Source organism: Mytilus edulis, chromosome 9 (genome assembly GCF_963676685.1).
Source record: "Mytilus edulis chromosome 9, xbMytEdul2.2, whole genome shotgun sequence".
In the NCBI taxonomy this organism is placed as follows: Eukaryota; Metazoa; Mollusca; class Bivalvia; order Mytilida; family Mytilidae; genus Mytilus; species Mytilus edulis.
The window spans coordinates 58,841,395-58,862,597 of record NC_092352.1 but is presented as its reverse complement, the minus strand read 5'-3'; the positions used below and the strand labels follow the sequence as shown (position 1 = coordinate 58,862,597).

General features: G+C 31.9%; 1 protein-coding gene across 1 annotated transcript in view; it reads left to right on the top strand.

Annotated features, from left to right (window-relative positions):
* The first annotated feature begins 3,770 nt into the window (after positions 1-3,770).
* Positions 3,771-21,203, top strand: part of LOC139490080 (uncharacterized) — a 44,623-nt gene continuing 27,190 nt past the window's right edge. Inside the window, exons 1-5 of the mRNA XM_071276933.1 lie at positions 3,771-3,790; positions 5,884-6,059; positions 8,538-8,810; positions 14,428-14,562; positions 16,598-16,939. Coding sequence (XP_071133034.1) covers positions 3,771-3,790; positions 5,884-6,059; positions 8,538-8,810; positions 14,428-14,562; positions 16,598-16,939 — 946 coding nt within the window. The remainder of the gene's footprint in view (positions 3,791-5,883; positions 6,060-8,537; positions 8,811-14,427; positions 14,563-16,597; positions 16,940-21,203) is intronic.

Below are 21,203 nucleotides of genomic sequence, written 5' to 3'. Positions count from 1 at the left end.
TTATCCGATACCTCATCCTGCTATTTGGAACACTAGCTGTTCTAATGTAGTAAAACGTGCATCGTTGTTTACATGTACGTCTACAGTGCTTTTGTTCATATTGTTTGTTTTCAAGTGTGTTTACTGTTTGGTCTCACATGTCTTACCTTATTTCAATTTTTATTTTCTATTTTTATTTTTCTCATGTATCTTAAAGTTTAGATAATTAATCAATTATTTCATTTATATGACATTAATTTTTTTCTTTAATTTAAAGAAACTGTATGCACAGGATATTTGTGTGTTATCCACAGTTTTAATTTAACTCCAAAGATATATTGAGGAACAATATGTCTGATACAAAAAATTGATTAATGTATGAAAAGATACCAAATTTGATACCTTATCTTGCCATTTAGAACAATTGCTTTTTTAAACTTGTAAAATACGCATCGTTTTCTTACGTCTGCAGTGTTTGCGTTGATGTTGTTTATTTTCAAGTGTGTTTACTGTTTGGTCTTACATGGTCTTCTTTATTTTTAAGTGTTTTTTTTTTATTTTTATTGTTTACATGTATGTAACAGTGTATGTAAAATAATTAATCAGTTATTTCATTTATATGATTTTAATATATTAGTTTAAAGCAACTATACGCACAGAATTTTTGTGTTTATACATAGATGTATAGGAAAAATTGGCATGGTGAGAAATTAATTACACAATTACAAACACAATTCCAAGTTACTATTCTTGTCATGGTTAAATATTACATAAAATAGCACCATCTCAAACCGAAACCTGTGATTAAATGAATTCGCAAAAAAATACGTACTTTCTGTGGCGTTGGAATATTATTGTGAAGCACAGTTTATAATTCGTTTGTGATGTCCCTGTGTATTGTTGCTAATTAATTTAAAATGACTAGTGTCATTCTGTGGTTTACATATTGTATTGAACTATTATATTATGTATTCCAGTATTTCTCTGTTCTGTGTGATTTTGCATTTATTTATACTGTATTCCTGTCACGTAATATTGTTATTTTAGCGATAGTTTTTAAATGCAGTTCAAGCGTTAGGTTCAGCAAGTCAAACAACCAGATTAAACCCACCATTTTTTTCTAAATTTCCTGCAAGAAGTTAGGAATATGGCAGTTGTTATCAAATAGTCCTTTTATATGTATGTTGGCGTGTATTTTTTGTTGCAGTCAAGTATTTCTGTTGTTCTGTTGTTTCCCTCTAATAGTTAATGTGTTTCCCCTGGTTTTGTTTTGGGAATCGTATTTGTGTTGGCTAAATCGATTTATCACTATTAAACAGCGGCGTACTAATGTTGCATATATTTGATTGCACTGACGATTGCAGTTAGTATGATACTTTGTTTGCAGAAATACACATTTAGACTAGAAATTTCGCAATATTTTGCACATCGAAAAATCTTCAAAATTAAAAATTTCTCATTTTGTTGAAGGTGTGATCGACACAAACAAAAAAAAGAGATAATAACGGCCAATCATATTTTGTGCATCAACGAAGAAAAAAAAGCATCATGGTCATTTGAATTTAGAACAATAAGTTACAATATTTTACAATACAATACGAAAGATAAATAGTCAGTACTGGTAAAACAGCTCTACTTAATATACTAGTACTTACCATAGATACCAGGATTGGAATTTTATATTTGCGCCAGACGTGCGTTTCGTCAACAAAAGACTCATCGATGACTCTCGAATAAAAAATGTAAAAAAGGCCAAATAAAGTACGAAGTTGAACAGCATTGAGGATCAATAATTTTTAACATTTTTGCCAAATACAGCTAAAGCCATGCTTCACAAGGCTAAACACCCCTTTTTTCACTAGTAACACTCGATTGATCAGCCATTATCGCCTGGAAGTGATAATTGTACTGTTTGGCAGCGAATTTTTTAAGGTTGAAGGAAAATCGAGTGCCCGGAAAGAACCACCGACCGTCGACAGGAAATTGGCAATAGTGAAAAAATCACTACCTAAATTCTAACTTATAACTGCTCTGTTGACAGACCAACCTAGATTTATTCAACATATTCAATGTGATACATGATAATCAAACCTATAAAAAATGTGTTGTAAAATATCTGCAAACGTTAAACCTTTCCATCACAGTCTGAGAGACGATGACGTCAATAACTAATAAAAGACGGTTCCACCCGATTTCTAACAGACTTTTATCGAGATAAATGGCTATTTAAAAGATTACTCAAAGATAATATGGTGTGGTGGGATTGCCAATGTGAACAACAGACATAAATTTAAGTTACTTTACATTACTGTTTAGTCTTAAACAATAAGCAAACCTCAAACCGTAAGATTTCAAAAGCACCGAAATGATAAAACAAATAAATCATTAACACAATGAACTAAACGGCCTGATTTTTGTTCAAAACAATATGATAGACACCGACTATTTGCGCACAATTTTCACACATTATCATTGCTCTTGCATAACAAGAATGGTAATGTCTTTAATTATGGTGGTCCATTCGATTCCTTTGAATGGTTGGTTCATTTTAAGCTTAGCTCAAGATCTAGAGCAGCATAATAACACTGATGCTTTTGATTTCAATGAACTCAACTTCCATTACTAACATTTTTTACAAAAAACAAAACGCCATAAAAATATATCAAATTTCAAACTCGCATAAATATTCAGAAATGTGGAAATTTACGACGGGATCATCATATTCTTCTACTTCTACTATGTATAATCACGATAACAAATTGGATATAAAATGTCATTTTAAGTCCAAACAAAGTAATTGATATCGTTTTATCTTGTAGTTCAACTTTGTAATCCACTTACAGCTTAAGAAGGTATTCACATTTAGCTTTTAAAATGATGAAAACCACCCAGGCAATTTAAATGTAAAAAAATCTTTTTACGTGTTAACTATTTTTGCTAAAAATAATATCCATCTTTATCACAGTAGCCTTTGGCAGACTAACACAGGTGCAAATTGTGATATTTTAGATGCAAATTTGAACCATACATGTATATCCACCCTCTGCAAAACATACTTTGAAACTAGATAGACTGACATAGTATTAATTGCCGGATAACTAAGATTTGTTCTAAACTTTGTTGGATCATACACCCTGGAAGAAAAAGACTACGATTAGTTTGAATGTCAGTGGACAAAAGGTCCTAAATAAGGCAAAACCAAACTGCCTTTAATTTTATGCAATGCGTTTGTTTTTGGATGAAATAATTAAATGCTGTTAGCAAGTATCGCCCATCAGATTGTTTTTCAATTGAGAAACTTGGGTTTATACATGTAGATGTATTAACAGTCAGGGCGATTTAGAACGTTATCGAAACATATTTATTAGTAAAGACTGTTTATTGAGAAAGGCATGTCTTCCAGTTTTTCATCATCTAGCTGTTATGTGATTAATGCTATTTTGATTTAATCAGATTAGGACACAATCAGTAAACTTACAGATCATGTGTATGACTCATCTAGTATCTAAAGTTTTATGACCGTAAGTTCTAAGCAAATTCTTTTTTCAAGTGACATTAGCAAGGTTGCTCATGGAAATTTATGTTCGTTGTTTTGTCGTCGCAATTATAAAAAGAGGACTTGTAAAAGGCTACGATAATTACACATACATTCACAGTATCAAACATATATGTGCATAAAAGTAATGTATTGCCTATGCGTCTTCTTACCACATTTATTGTATGCATGTATAGTACACAATAATCACTGGGGTAAAGCTGAGGACCGTAACTGCATTCACGGTCATCCCAAGATGTCGGATGAAAAAATAAGGTCAGTATCTGTATTGTCTGTTACAGTCTTTCTATATCATTTTCTTGATAAAGGAAATATTGATACGATGTAAATTTATAAAAGATTCACACGGAAATCACAAATTACTTCCGAGAAATGTGCATGAAACAGGAAATTCGATTTAAAAAAATCGCTAAGATGACCGTAAATCACAATCAAGATGACCGTAACAGAATCAACAATTCATAACAAGGGTGACCGTAATTGGTTAAAAGATGACCGTAATTTGTAAAGGATGACCGTAATTTCTAAATGGTGACCGTAACTTTAAAAGGATGATCGTCAATTCTAAGAAATATCCGTTTTTTGTATAACTACTTTTTCTGTATCAAATGATTAATGGTGTTGATATAAAACGTATTTATATGAGAGTATTATCCTATAGGTAGGAGAAAATAAGACGTGCTTTAAATACAAAGTTCACCATATATATATATTTTTACGGTAGAGGATATAATTTTTAAAATGAACATACAAAAACACATGCACATGAAACAGTGGGGAAACATGCAACAAAAGCGTTTAAATGACACCTTACAAGTATAATACAAAAAAAAAGTGTGCTGCACAGCCTCTAACTAAAAGCCAAAAGATTTTTTTTTATTTTTGGAATTCCTTGTAATGACATATAATAAATGCACTTTTTAAAAAATGCCATTGGATGTACACCCATTGATATCATATCGTCTTTGATGTGTCTTCTATTTTGTCTTGCAAGTAAAATAACAGAACCTGTTTTTAAAATACTACGACCAAATTAGTGAAGGCGAGCTCCAGCAAAATAGATCCTTAAAATAGTCTTGTGCGTATAGCGTATCACTAGTGCCAGGGGTGGATTAAGCCATTTTCAAAAAAGGGGGGTCCCAACCCAGGGTAAAGGGGGTTCAAACTATGTAACCCCATTCAAATGCACTGATCGGTAAATAAAAAGGGGGTTCCAACCCCCGGACCCCCCTTGGATCTACCACTGAGGGGACCCTTGTCAATTTGTATACACAGCAACGTTATTCATATATAAAGACAAACTAAGATTTTAATCTGCTTCCTCTGGAACCATACACACAGGCTCGATTACCGGATATTCATAATTATGTTTGATTAGTGTTTTTTATGTTCTATTCATGGGCATTATGTTTTCTGGTCTGTGCGTTCGTTCGTTTGTTCGTCCGTGCGTCTGCTCGTTCGTCCGTCTGTCCCACATCAGGTTAAAGTTTTTGGTCGAGGAAGCTTTTGATGACGTTGAAGTCCAATTAACTTGAAACTTAGTACACATGTTTTCTATGATATGATCTTTCTAATCATAATGCCAAATAACATTTTTTTCTTCATTTTAACTGTCCACTGAACATAGAAAATTATAGTGTAGATGAGGCATGTACTAGAGACACCTCAGAGGGACACATTCTTGTTTCTTCAACTTTTCGTCGTATCTCTGTCAATTTGTATTAAAATGTTAAAGTCGTTATCAATAAATATTTCATTGTTTACGAGAAATTTGCAATTTACTATCATTGTCATGAACTCAAAATACGGCAAATAGTTAAAAATAAATTGATTAAACATGTTAATATCCGCTAACAAAGCCCTATTGTGACAAACACAACAAAAAGCTATGAATACAAATACGGATATTCTTAGAATTGAGGTTCATCATTTAAAAGTTACAATCATCCTTTATAAATTACAGTCATTCTTTATAAATTACGGTCATCTTTTCAAAGTTATGGTCATCTTTTTACCAATCACGGTCATCCTTGTTTTATGTTACGGTCATCTTAAAAATACTTTGAAAATGATTTACGGACATCTTAGCGTTTTTATTCAAATTGAATTTTGCGTTTCCTAAACATTTTTCGGTAGTAATTTGTGATTTCCGCGTGAATCTTTTATAAATTTACATCGTATCAATGTATACTTTGTAAAGAAAATGATATAGAAACACTGTAACAGACAATATAGATACTGACCTTATTTTTCATCCGACATCTTGGGATGACCGTGAATGCAGTTACGGTCATCAGCTTTACCCCAGTGAATAATGAAGTTACTAGACTGTAAATTTAAATTTAAAGAACGAGGACATATTTATTGAATGTATTTTACAACAATAACTATGATGTTTATAATAACCTACGTGACGGTAAACTTCCTTGTTTAAAAACTATATCAGCTTTTCTGGATTTGTTGATGATGTGGCTGCCATTTTATTTATTCATACTTTCAGTTCCGCATATATATACTACATCAGGTAAGTACACCTTCCATTATTCTTGATTACTTATAATATTAACAAAAGAAAATTTAAAATTCATATCCCTTTACAAAATGTATTACAAAGTATATTTAAATCCAACTACATATGTTGGCTTTAATATTGATTCACTTACAGAGTCTTTGCATCGGAAATAAACACATTTATTGTAAAACCAGTAGTTGGTACAATGTATAAATCAGGTTATGTTCTTCACATATATTTCATGATGCAATGATATTCAACCCCTATAATGACCCTATAAGTAAATCAATGTTTAAGACAGAAAATGCAATATCTTATAATTTGACCATTGTATCGTACCTACATCCCTTTTTAATAAGTCTGTTTAAAATCTGTTACCTTTTGAGTTGAATGCCGATATTTTTGTAGATGTCTATTGTATATTTAAATGAACATAGTATACACATCGTTACAACGGACACGCATGGTGTACCTGACAAATACATAATAGACATTCGTATAGTGTAAGTTGGTTGACGTGAGGATAATAAGATCTATGCGTTATAGAGTTAAGTGAGAAGAAGGGACTTTTCGGTGTAAGTATGAAACTCTCTATTCTTTTGTTATCTTTTTTTTTTATTTTGTGTTATTGTGGCTATGTTTATCAAAAAAACGGGTATTCATGTTTATTTTTTGGAATTTTTAGCTAATTCATATATTAAAAAAAAAAGATGATTACATTCAATTTTGTCATTTTAGTTTATAAATATAAAATGATATAATCTGTTTCACTACATATGCATATCTTAACAAATTTGTTTTATTCACAAATACCTATGAAAGTAAATTGTGATGTTTCTAGAATTAGGTTTCTTGTTAAAACCTAAGGTAGCAACATTCCAGCAGCGGCTGTATACGGAGTATATATCTCCAAATTGGTACGATATTCCAGGTTTTGATTTTCCTATCATGATTCCGTTGATAGAGGGTTGCTGCTCACAAAGTAGCTATTTAACCAACAGTGTTTCAATTGGTGAAGTTGAAATCATCTCTCAGTAAATTTTACGGACGACATCACGAGTTGGTTGGTCGTAATAGAATATCCACAGATGATATCGCATATGTTCCTGATTTTACTACAAACACGTATCCATTTCACGCATGTGACCTACCGAATTAGACTATTTGCCGGGTTTGAATATAACATGAGTAACGCAACGGGAGCCACACATGGAGCAAGATTTGTTTACCCTTCAATAACCCCTGAGACCAACCTCAGTTTTTTGTAGGGTTCGTGTTGCTTCGTATTTGATTTTCTATATTGTGTCTTGTCTACTGTTATTAGTTTTTTTAGCATGTCTTTTTCTTTTTTATCCATGGCGTTGTCAGTATTGTATTCTATCTATTGAGTCTGACTGACCTTCTTGTATCATTCGCTTCGCCCCTCTTTCAAAGTTATTAACTCCATGCCAAAACAAAAGGATTAAATGATGATCACAACAGTACCCAGCAAACAAAAAAGAAGCAAAACTCAACCAACCAAAAACATACATGTACAATAACAAAATGTAAAATCGTAAATTCTCCAGAAAGATATTATGCAGTTTCTGATCTTCATCTGACTAATGTCATGCTTCTCTTGCAAGTAAAAATCTGGTGATTAATTATCATTCGGTAATAAAATAATTGAGAACATGAGAACTGAAGTGATGTTTCGACAGAAACACAAAATATATATTAAAAAACGGTCAACATGGTCAAGCAACTTCCTTTTTTAATATGCAGTAACTAAACTACTCCTTCAATGATTGGGAATGTTATTTTTAAGATACTGTTCTCTCTTATATAATTCTTTTAAAAGATGCGAGATATGAATAGTGATATCGTTTAGACCATTTTAAATGTGTTAACTCTGATCTATGATATAAAAAAAGCATGTGTTCGCAAAATGCTATCCACACACTGTAAATTGTTAATACGAATAAAACCTGTATAGAGAGTGGGTGGCATACTGATAAGTTCATGTTTTTACCTTATCAGTTATCCAATAATTAATCCCAAAATAATTCGTTCTGACTGGGATATTAATGTACACTTATACACCTATTTTGAGGAATTTTAGTTCATCATGACATACTGTAAAGAACTACATTATATTACTTATTATTAGCTCATTACCCTATTACAATAGCCATTGATTTCATCAACATTGATGACAATGTTCTGCATGTTTGATTGTGCAGAATCGACGCAATGTCTACCCTTATCTTTGGCGTGTCTGTGTACAAATACAGTGATCTCTCTAGAATATACTAATCTATCAGGAGTAAGTATCAATGCAATATAGGTCAGCATCCAATACTATTACATGAACTATTCATCGGAAATGCTCTCCTTTTAATGTATAGTTAAAAAGGGAGACCAATATCTTTATTGGCGTCTGTTGCATTTGTTTTGTTCCAAATTGCTACATTAACTTTCTTTTTTAATAATCAATTTTTGTTTTTTCAGTTCAAAAAGAAGAAATTATTCCTGTTAGTTCTCCTATACAGCTTAAATGTGAAAACGATTTAAGAGTTGGCAATATTGATGTTACCATCAAACAAACGAACCTTACCTGCTTGACAACCACCGTAGGATGTACCTTACCAACACATGCTATAGCAATTATTAATGAAACATGCAACAATGAAGTAGTATGTTACGTTGATATACGTAATATTACAAACAGCATAACATGTTTACAATACAATGGATATTATAACGTCTGGTATACTTGCAAAAGTAAGTCTTCAATATTTTGCGTAAAAATGTTGTTAAATATATACAACCATAATACATGTATATACACTCACACCTGCTTACGAGACCACCTGCATTTATCAAAAACCTCTCTTTAAAGACCATCAATTTTAAATCCTTTTGTAGTACAATTTATATCAGTTTACCATGTATTGAAAGACCACCTGTCTTAAGAGACCACTTGTGTTGTCCCTAAATAGGTCTCTTGAAACAGGTCTGACTGGATATATGTAGAAATATAGTTAAAAACAAAAATACATCACGCACAATATGAAGGTATATATTTAGAGTTTAAAGCATTCAGGTGTCCTTATTTCCAGTTTTAAGGACAAGGAGAGTACCAATAAATGTTAGTTTGAAGTACATAAATTTGAATGTCATCTTTTGATTTTCGAAAAGCTAATAAATTCTTACTATTTGTCATATTGTTTTGTTACTGTACACTGCAGTCAAGTCTGACACAAAAACTTTGTAAGATCCATATGTAGAGGAAAGGTCGGTGTCTTTGGCTAATTTGATTGTTGAATGTTTCAGTTTTAACACTGATTGAGAATGAGCCACAAAATATATCAGTAATTCTTCAGGAACTTTAGATATATTGAAACTGCTTGAGTTGAATCTAGTGATATGATCTCCAAAAAAATAAATGAAACATGTTTCTCTAATTCTTACATGATTTATTCTGTTCCTGATATTGATAATTTTGATTTAATAAACATGTGGTTCGTTTAATCTCAGCTCTTCATTGGTCAAATTTTTATTATGATGTCAAAATTGCTTTCCGCTGAATTTTCTATTGTGACAGCTTGAAAAAGGCGACCATTTTTGATGACGTCACTAAGAAAGCACACTTTTTTTTGCAGATCATTTGAAAAGAAGGAATTATTGTGCCTGCATATTGTTTAAAAATCATTAGAGAAAAAGTTTCCACCACTTATTATCGTGTTATACGATATTTATCCTCTCTCGACAGTTACATTTTGAATATTTAACTGTCTCGAGTGGATAAATATCGTATTACACTCGAGGCAGTGGTAGAATCTATATGTATCCTGTCAAATAATTATTGCAGGTATTCACATATATTATTTTATTCCATAAGCTGTCGATGTATTGATCTAACTCAAAAGAATTTCAGATAGAGGAGATATCAATTTGAACGTTAAGGTTACGTCACATTTAAATAATTGACTTTTAATTCCTAATGACTTAATTATACTTATATTGTCGTCAATTCTTACATAAGTTCAGGAAAAGTCTTCCTGATACGTCTTTAACCCTAGCAAAGCTATAGAAAAACAATATATATACGGGTGTTACACGGAAACCTTTTACATGGTACACGGACACTTTAGAGTTGTTATACGGACACTTTTAAACAACCTGCCGTAAAGTTTTTCTGCACTGCTATCGTCTCGGATTTTGACCTGACTACTCGTGCAGAAAAACAACTATCCGGCAACAGTTGTTACCAGCCTGTTTCATTGTTACCTTTGTATTGTATCTAATACTTGTTTATCAAATCAATTATGTTCTGATGCTCATCATTGTTGTGTGGAGCCGACGGGTCTAGAATAAATCGTTTCTTTTGTTTAATATTTTCCTTCAAAAATACCTATCGGACTAACTCTATAAGTATCAAACGAAGATTTGTAAATGGTCCAAAAAGTTATCATTTACGAAGTTCGTCATCTACCAGTTTTGTAATGTCATCGGAAAATTTCTTAGTTCACAAAAAAACCCTACCCTCTAATGATTTACTTAGTAGTACGTTGAAGGCTTTTTCAAAACCATTGCGAAGTCCATCAATTAAATCATTAATACAAGTTTTATGTTTTATCTGGATAATGTTCAATTCTTCAGTTGATTGATATCAATAGGCGTAGACACTAGTCAATTATTAGCATGCGCTTATCTTTTGTGACGGTATACTGTTCAGAGAAACATCACTAAAGGATCTTGTATTGGTATGAGCGAATAAACATTTTGTCCCCTTCAAACATTATCTTGATAGGAAATTGTTACCCACCTACTGACAAAGAAAGAAAAGACCGCGCGACCTATCATATCTGTTTTGGAATCATCACATCCGTTACTTCCAACTTGTGATTTCTAAACATCAGTTTGATTATAAGTTTGTTTAAATCGATTATTCGATTGACCAAAGCTTGTTTACGTTTGACAAACAGCTGTGAAATGCCCAAGATTCTCTCATGTTTCAAAATCCTCAATAATTTGTCCCTTTGTGATGGATGAACAGAGTTTTTTTGTCTCTGATGAACTAATCTACGACTTTACCGAGGGTCAGTTTGATAGCAGCTACCTTATTTGCAAAGTCTTTGAAATACTCATAGAACCTTTATATATTGCAGAGATAATAATGACATCTAAGATATAAATATCGAATTCGTGCGTCGGTCTTACTTTTTACAAATAATAGTTGTGTAGCTGTTGAAAGCTTCTAGAAATTCTTGAATACTAGTAGACAAGTTTCCTTAATGTGAGAATCGCGATGTTTGATTAACAAAACGGACCCGTCAGTTTCGTAAACTGTTTTATAATCTTGTACGTTTTCTTGACTGTTGAGAAGAGTAGCCATGCTATTAATTTTCTTGCCTTCTTAAATCTGCTTTCGAACATTCGACACCACCGCTTAAACATGCGGACCCATGCCTTAGGAAACATAGGCGATTTAACAATTAAGATCGTGTATCATGATGCACTTTATTAATTATATGACTAAGGACTGACGTTGGCTGATGATATTTGATTCACGAACTAAAAGGGACTGAATTAAAGTTCCTTGTTTTGAACAGTTTGCTCCATATTGTTTAGACTGGGGGTTAGTTGACTTAATGCGGGAATTTCTGGCATAATTGCATTATCCTGTCCTGTATTCACATTTCATAGTTTCAATTACTGCTCTTTGGTGAAAGTTGATAAAGCACTGATGCCTTGAAATTCTATACATCTGTACAAAATTTTAAAATTTTTGAACTTACCAAATAATATTGATTTGAATTTCTGCACTGCTACTGCTACAAAATAATTACGTCAACTGACAGAATGAACCTGACGATTCGAGCAAAATTTCTTCCAAGAACCAGATCGATCCGCATCATGATGAAATATAGTATGGACCAATAAATTATCTAATATGTATCTCATCCGCCTTCAATCAGTTGAATATGATACCAAATATGACTTTATGATGATGAATTGATTAATGAACCTTTTTTTCTTCCTTATAAGGTATCGTTTGTTCTATTTATACCTCTCATTTACTCACAATTCAAACTTTTTAGGCTAATAAATAAAAATTTTAGTGTAACGTTCACTCATTTACATTTGCATGATAAAAATGTTATAATGAATGAGCAATTGAAGTATTTAAGCTATCGAACTATCCATATAAATGTTTACTGTCTCCATGGAGGTTTCAACAAGAGCTTATGTAAAACTTCAAAATACGCCGTTTTCCAGCTCAGAGGGGCATAAAAAGCTTCTCGTTTGTAAATAATTTGTTGTTTCTGCTTTGAAAATATTTCATTTACTTTTAACACTATATATCAGATATATATTTTAAAGTATAACTTAGGGAAAAAATTATATTATACATGTAGCAGAATATAAGAATTCAATCCACTCAGAATATTTCATTTTTTTGTAATCACTTAAATATCAAGATCTTTTAACAAATGAGATTACTCAAAATGTCAAAAGTGTTTGTGTAGCTACCCATATTAGGTGTTATACCACCATATATGTCTGATGAATTTGCATTTTTCAAAATAGTGTGCTGTATCTTTTTTTTCAAATAAAGAAAATACTTAGTATGAGTAAGTTTTGTCTTGTCTAGTACTTAATGTATAGACAAAATTTTTCATAATTCATTGCAAAAAAAATTAATCAGCACTGTAATTAAACCAATGAAATTTTCAACTCTTTTGTACCTGTGTTCAAGCTTTAGTAACCAAGAAACCTCATGTCCCCCCCCCCCCCCCCCCGCAAAAAAAATAAATAATGGTGCTTTGAAATGTCCAAGCTATATGATTATGAAACAGAAATCTTTCCTGCAATGACATATAGGTTTAATTACCTACAACTGCAAATTCAAGGGAACATTTTTTCCGACCTATTTCGTGTGCAATCGGATGTGACTTACTATGATTTGATGGTATAATTACACCTATTACTGAAGTATTATAACAACAGGATTTTCAATGTTACTGCCTTGTCGAAAACATTTACTAAATGGTATCATCGGTTATGGACATCATTTGTTAATATATAAAGGCAACCATATTATCCGTTCGGGTATTTCTCATCAAAGTTTTGCTATGGTAATAATCTTTACAAACAGAAGACAATGTGTTAGCAATCACCTCAAAAGCTAACAAAACCTTTTTTCAGACTTATTAAGATAGAATATAGTTACAAAAATGTTTTCAGGTCAATAAAGATGGCATATTTTGGCTTTAATATTGATCCTTTCACAGGGCCTGTGCATCGGAAATGAATACATGTATTCTAAAACCAGTTTCTTATCTTCAATTGTATGATGGTACGATTCTAAACCACTAATGGGAGGGTTTAACTTAATTAGAAACGTTCTATCCAAATATATACAAGATATCGATGAATAAGAACTGAAAATATAAAAAGCTATATGACCAAAAAAACCGACAAAATAGGAGCCATGTCCATCTAAGGTCAACTTTGCCTGAGGTAATTAATACATAAGTTCCTAAAACATTTCTTTATTTGAAATCCAATAATCCTAGAACGCTTGTTCTTAAAACATGATAGTATTGTAGAGCGTATGATGTGGGGAATATATCAAAGAGACAACTAACAGCCGAAGGCTACCAATGGGTCCCCAATGCAGCGAGAAAATTTCACACCCAGAGGTGAGCTCCAACTGGCTCCTAAATAAAATGTGTACTTACCTAGTTCAGTTATTTAATTCCAATACATATACGGATATCTCTATCCTCAGTTTTCTCTTCCTAAAATCTCGTTCATGTCGTAGATTCATCCTTAATCCATTTAAATCATTTAGAATGTTTATTTAGTCCTCCAATATGTAATTAATTTGTATCATTTTTTTATCGAAATCAGATATAAAAAAAAATGTTAAAGGTTTGACTTGTAGTTTTTAAGGTAAATAAACAATTTGGCCGAAGACAAATAATATTTTTAAAGTTAACGAAACCAAAATGCTTGTCTCCGTTCTCAGACATCAATGTTGAATTATATTACAAATTGAAGCACATAAGTAATAATCATATATATATTCAAGAAAGCTGAAGTGGAAATAACTCACGAATGGTACGAGGTTTTTTAATTCGTTTCGCTGGAAGCAAGGCAAATACTGATTAGTTGCGCTCTAATCAATACAGTTAGGAGGCCAAAAAAAATGTCTTAACTTCGTCTGATGGTTTCATGTGGACAAATATATCATTGTCATCATACCATATCTCAAGTGGTATAAACTGTCAGTTTGCATAATTGTAAAAAATTAGGACAAATCAATTTTTAGATATATACTCCTAATTTAACAGTAAGTTATACAATAAATGTATGTTCTGTATTACAGCAATTACAGAGTTTAGTTGTAATTTCGACTCCGGCATGTGTAGCTGGACTCCTGTGCATGTGCGCATTAGATATAGGTGGACATATGGATTTCGAATAGATGATCGGTTTCCTGTAGTTGATCATACAAGTGCATGTAAGTTCAATAAAAAGTATGTAGTGTACACAATATTTTATTATGAATTGTACAAATTACAATTTAACTTAACATTCAACAAAGGATTCAGAAACAACAAATTAGTGCTTATATTTATCTGTCTCCTTGTTAAATTGGATACAATATACAAAAAAACAAAACTAAATGCTCTATTGCAATAACATTTAATCACAGTTTTCTCTCTTATAATGTTATAGATGAGATGTGTTGGGTTAGAATTTTTTTTTATGTATCAGTTTTAAGTAGGTTATCGATATTTATCGCTTTATTTTCGAAAAAAAATATGTTTAAAAAATCATATAATTATGTCTTGCTTCAGGGTAAATTGCTCTATTATATAACATCAGAATTGACAAATTAATCCTTATTGTGGAGGTTTTCCTGTTACATAGTGTGCAGTTTGATGCAGTAAGACCTTTATTATTCTGTTAGGTTGGTTTTTAATTCTTTCTTTTTCCCCTACATTTTTCTTACGATGTTTGGTTGTTTTGCAAGATGTCGCTAGAATATTTGTAAAATGATATCGAACTAGCCATTTGCATGAATCTGTTTCAACTAATTAATGGAAGGTTTTCTCTGTAAAATTTGAAAAAAAAACGTCTCCTTGAAACATTTTGCTCGTGGCAACTACTTCTAACATGTATTGAAAAATGTATTATTCTTTATTGCTTGTTACATGATGTTGCGAATAATTTCGATCGGAGTGAGTTGGAGACTCCATATCAAAGGTATCCTACTTGACAATGCTAGATGTATTTGACTACAGTGAAATACAGTTGCTATTTTTTTAGCAAAGGTCAAGGTCATGTTTTAGATTTGTTTGGCTTGTCATCACTTAATATGAGGAACCGTATAGATATTTATCTTACGTATACATTTCTTGGGAAATGATTGGTTCAAAACAACCACCCGGAGACCGTGTATATTTCATACAAGGTAGTAGGCGGGACTTATTTCAATACACTGTTAGAAGTGATGTGACGTCCCTTTATAAAAACAACACGGTGTTAAGGGAAAGTCTGAAAGGCTTCAACATACGAAGAAATTGATCAAGAATGATAGCTATAAATTCATTAAACACATTTCAAGCTAACAAGTTGTTATAGTTGGTATTTGATCTTATATACTCTAATGGACATAGGTTCTTTAAATTAAGTTTTGAAGACTTATTCATTGTGGTACACTGTTGTTGGCCAGTATTCTATATGCCTTATGTTAAGATAGTCGGTAAGATAATTTCGTTACACAGAGTTCTAATGACCTAATACAATATATATGGGGTCAGTAAATTCAATATGGTCGCATATTTGTGTAAATACCGAAATCATCACTAAACGGATATTGCGTGTTGATGCGTCACAAATATGTTCTCTATGTGAAGTCATTCTTCTGCGTCATTGTTGACCTGTTTTTCTTATGTTATCATCGCCTCAAGTTATTTCATAGACAAAATTTTCAGAAGCACCAATAAAGTTTCTTTTATATTTTATAATTTAGTCTAATTCTAAATTACAACAATAGGTCTCGCAGTGACCATCTTTATGTCTATATCATATATGCCTTTAATAAATATATTTTTTTGTTATTCTCTCGCCAGGATTTGACCTTATATTAAAAAAAGATGTGGTATGATTTTCATTGAGACAACTCTTCACAAGAGACCAAATGACACAGAAATTAACAAATTTATGTCACCGTAAGGCCTCCAACAATGAGCAAAGGCCATACCATATAGTTAGCTTTAAATGGTCCCAGAATGACACTTGTATACAATTAAAACGAGAAAACAAACGGCCTAACTAATGCACAAAATAATGAACGGAACACAAATATGTAACACATCAACAAACAACAACCACTGTATTACAGGTTCGTGACTTGATACAGACACATACATACCGAATATGATGGGGTTAAACATCTTAACTGGATATCAAGCCTTCCTCTTAACCAGGGATACTGGTGTAACAGTATCTATATATTTTTTAACAACATCAAATATTCTTCATTTCAGCAACTATAGGTAAATATGCATATATCTATGCTCGGGGGTCGGAACCTGGTGACATTGCAACACTAGAAATTGAACACATTATTCCAACCGACCAACAATGTCTTTCCTTTTGGTTCTTTAAGACAAATTCAAGGGACAGTGTATACGTTCTTCAGGATGATTCACAATTGTTAGATTTATCCAAATATGATGGAAAAGAATGGCTCTATCTTCGTGTTCCTTTGAAGGACACGTCAGATAACTTATACAAGCTTGCGTTTAAAGTGATACGTGGAAATGGTGGGGGTTCATTTGGTGCGATAGCTATTGATGACATATTAATCGAAAACCAAAATTGTGACAGTAAGTATAGATGAACTGTATAGTTTTGAATTATTTCATTATTCTTACCAAATGTTTTCATGTCGATGATTAATTATCAACATATATTAAATATATTCGTGTATATATATATCACTAGAAATATGAAAAGATCTAAATTTTGTCTTCATATTGCTAATTCTATAAACACTACCGTTTGATTGTTATCAAACAAAATAGCATGGCAATTTGGTATCAATTTATAAATAAGTAAATTAAATATATTCCTTATGAACAAGTAATCTTACATGATGTTGGTGTTAATCTGTTTGATGCCTTTTTTGCCTTCCAATGTTGTTTATTTTCGAAATTTGATTAGTGCATACATATTATGCGTCTAGCTCATGTCGTAACCTTGTAAGTTTTATTGGTAAACATCCAGCTGTTTTTTTTCCAAAAGCGAAGAATGGTTTTTCGATGACTGAGTTTTAAATCTACAATTGTCTCAATACAGGATCGTGTTTACATGTAAATCTTATTACATAAACTGCTTGAAAACAGAAGTAAGCATTAACAGTTTACATGAAATCTCAACAAATATATCCACAGCACTTACCAATAGATCCTGAATAATCATAGATCTTTTTTATGTTCTTAATTTTTTTAGAAACAAAAGCCGTTGCTTCATATTTATTGTTTATCTACTCTAGATGTGGTACTTATCAAGTAATGATACACAAAATATTCAAAGATAAGTAAGAGTACATACATTTAAAACGTAGAATTGTATGTCTTTCTATTAATGTATACCAAACATAAGTGACTTTTCGGCTCATTACACTAGTATTCGTCATATAAACTCAAAAACAAATTAAAACAATTTGTTCTACATGCATTTTGCTTCATTAAACGGAAGGGCTAACATAGATACAAATAGTTTGCTAACGGGAGAAATATATCATTCTTTATAAATGAAAAATACGCTCTGATATAAAAGTGATTCTTAGAAACATCCATTATTAGCATGCTTGATTCTTTTATTGACAACCATTTTTATGTTCAGTTGTGATCAAAAGAGGATTTTATTTTCCAAATCATGAAATATCGTTACATCTGATTTCCAATAGAACCAGCATTTGAATATATATGTAACACGCCCAAACGTGTCCTACCCCCAAAACGTGTTTGATTTCCCAAACTTGTCTATTCCCCCAAAAGTGTCCGTAATATTCAATGTTGCCCAAACGTGTCCGATTTTTTCATCCCCAAACTTTTCCGATAATTGTTCTTCGCCAAAACGTGTCCACTATTAAATGCAAGAACGTCTCACGTCTTTTAGCGCATATATATGTATGTCCTAAATGGAATCAATAACGCTTACAACAAATCTATCTGTATGGTGGGGGACATAGTTGATGAAGTAGTCATTTATTAGTATAAGTATGTTTTATGCCGGTCGTTGATGATTATCATAAAAGCAAACTTAATTTCTAACATAAGTATTTACTTTTGACTGAAATTACTTATTGCCCAGTTGCAAGTATGTCATGTTCATTAGAGCGAACATACAAATAATTCTAGTACAGTTGAATTAATCGTTTACTCTGTAAATTAATATGTACTAATATACTCCTATGATGCATTTTATATTAATCCATTTATTGCACGGCGGATTTTCAGCTGACTTTTTATATGTTTAAAGCTCTAAAAATCATAAACTGGTTAGCAAGTTTCAATAAATTTTAGGTTTCGAGCATCAAGAGACATAAAGTCCAGTGCGAAATATTTCATGCATTATTTGAACGCCATCAAGTTAACAATAAATACAGTAGATAGGTTCTGTTATCATACAGGGAATTTAGAATTGGGCCTAAAGATTTGATAACGAGTATTTTATGTATGACCTCAGAAACTACTTCAATTCCCGTTACGTTCTAGGCCGTTTGAAATAAAAGATGCGGAAATTCAAAAAAGTGTTGTCTTCCAAAATACAACTGATGGCACCATGAAAAAGTGAAAGGATACAAAGATTGTAATGCGCACAGAATACTAGGACATTTACTTTACCCAGGTAATACTGCCTGTTAAAAAATATCTAATGTAACTTATTTCTATTTTGAAATGAAAAAATAATGAGTATACGTTAATGAAAAAGAAATAACCAAAGAACCTACGTATTTTTAATATAAACACGAATTATTATAGGTCCGGTAAAAGAAATACAATAAGATTAATATTTGGACAAGTTTAGGGGATTGGACACGTTTGGTTGTTTCTTAAAAAAAATGTAAACGTGTTGGCGTTATGCAAATGACAAGCTTTGGTGCTCATTTACAACTTGACATGTTTTACAGTTCAATAACGTCGACGAAGACACGTTTGGGGGAATCGGAAAAGTTTGGGGGTAGGACACGTTTCTGAGAGTGCAATATACAGTGGAGATCACTTCTAACCTCTCATTAGAACTGTCAGAATCTTCTGTCATAGAACTGTTCTAACCTGTCCTAGAACAGTTCTACATAGAACAGTTCTACCCTATAACTGTTCTAAGTAGAACTGTCAGAATCAGTTCTAGGTAGAACTGACTAAATCAGTTTTAGGTAGAACTGTTAGGATCAGTTCTAGGGTAGAACTGTCTAAATCCGTTCTAGGTAGAACTGTCCAAATCACTTCTAACCGTAGAACTGTCAGCAGAACTGACTAAATCAGTCAGGACTGTAGAACAGTTCTAAATGACGTCACTGCAGTAAGGGCACTTTAGAATTTAGAAGAAATAAATCACTTCCAATTACTTTGCTATATATTAAATAGCAGATTTTCTATATTTTTTACTGATCAAACGACTTTTATTACGTTACATGTACAAATATCGAAGTGAATAGAAGGTTATCCAACTCATCGGAGAAATACTTTTATAAGATTGCATTTGCATACGGAAACATCATTGTTTACGTTTCTTCGTTCCCCGTTTTTAACAGTCTCTTCCTAAATAAAACTCTCCATTTAATTCACAGAATTTTAATCGTAATTTACCTTGTTTGCCTTGGATTTACATTCATTTAAGATTCTGTTTTGACAAATGTTCAAACGAAAATTGTACAGTGGATGAATTATGGGATATTAATGAAAAAAGTGTTGTACAACGTAAAAAAACTATATAATATACTTTTGCACCATCTCGTCAATTCAGCCAGACTTATCCATAACGATTATAAATGATATCTGGGAGTATGCAACTCAGAAAAATATACTGGATCTAAACATGAATGAAACATTTGCCACTGGACGTTCGGCTACAAACAAAATCATGCATTTTTCTTTGCCTTCTTCAAATTATATTAACAGTATACTATTCCAAGAAGAGAACTTCCCATACATGTACTTTTTATTTAATTTTTAAAATAAAGTATATGAATCAGTCATGTGAGTGTTGGATGATGCCATTAAATAGTTTTGTTTAAAAAAAAACCATCACAAGCTACTGACTTAAACATGTTAAAAAGTCACTTTAGCATGTTTAATGACAGTTCATTATTATGGATACAGAGAGGAAATAACGGCGCGCTAAATTTTTAGATATGGTATAAATACACCTTGTCGCTATTTGTCTGCCATTACTGGATATCACACAGGTTCCCGTAAAATGTTGACGTCATAAAACAAAATATCTAACGCAACAATGGAAAAGTCATTGTTGTAGGCTTCAAAAGTTCAAGAGGCCGGGTCAGCCAGGATTAGCGATAAGGTGTATTGTGTTTCAAAGTTGGTGTCATTTTTATCATACGATCCGTCCTGACATAGAAATAGTATTGGTTTACCATGTTTACAATAAGGCCATATACATGTATATTTACATGATAAAGTGTAAATAAGTTCAGTTTTGGTTGATGCGGTCAAATAATTTTGTTAAAACAACTCTCACTCAGTCTGATATATCGAAACCACTGAAATTTGTTTACAATTCAATATTTTGAATAAAAAAAGGACTTGAATGACTTGCTGATACTCTAAATTGATGTGGAAATTTTTTTTGTAGCCAATGTGTCTCAATATTTATTGATATTGCTGTCATTTGAATTATACTATCCATCGTCATATGTATTACTATAAGTGATTTAGTATGCGGCTATATATATATTAAGATTTACATAACAAAGTGTAATTATGGTCAGTTTTGGTTGATGCTGTCACATATGGTTAGTTTTGGTTGATGCTGTCAAATATGGTCAGTAAATCATGAAATTTCGTTACATCTGATTTCCAATAGAACCAGCATTTGAATATATATGTAACACGCCCAAACGTG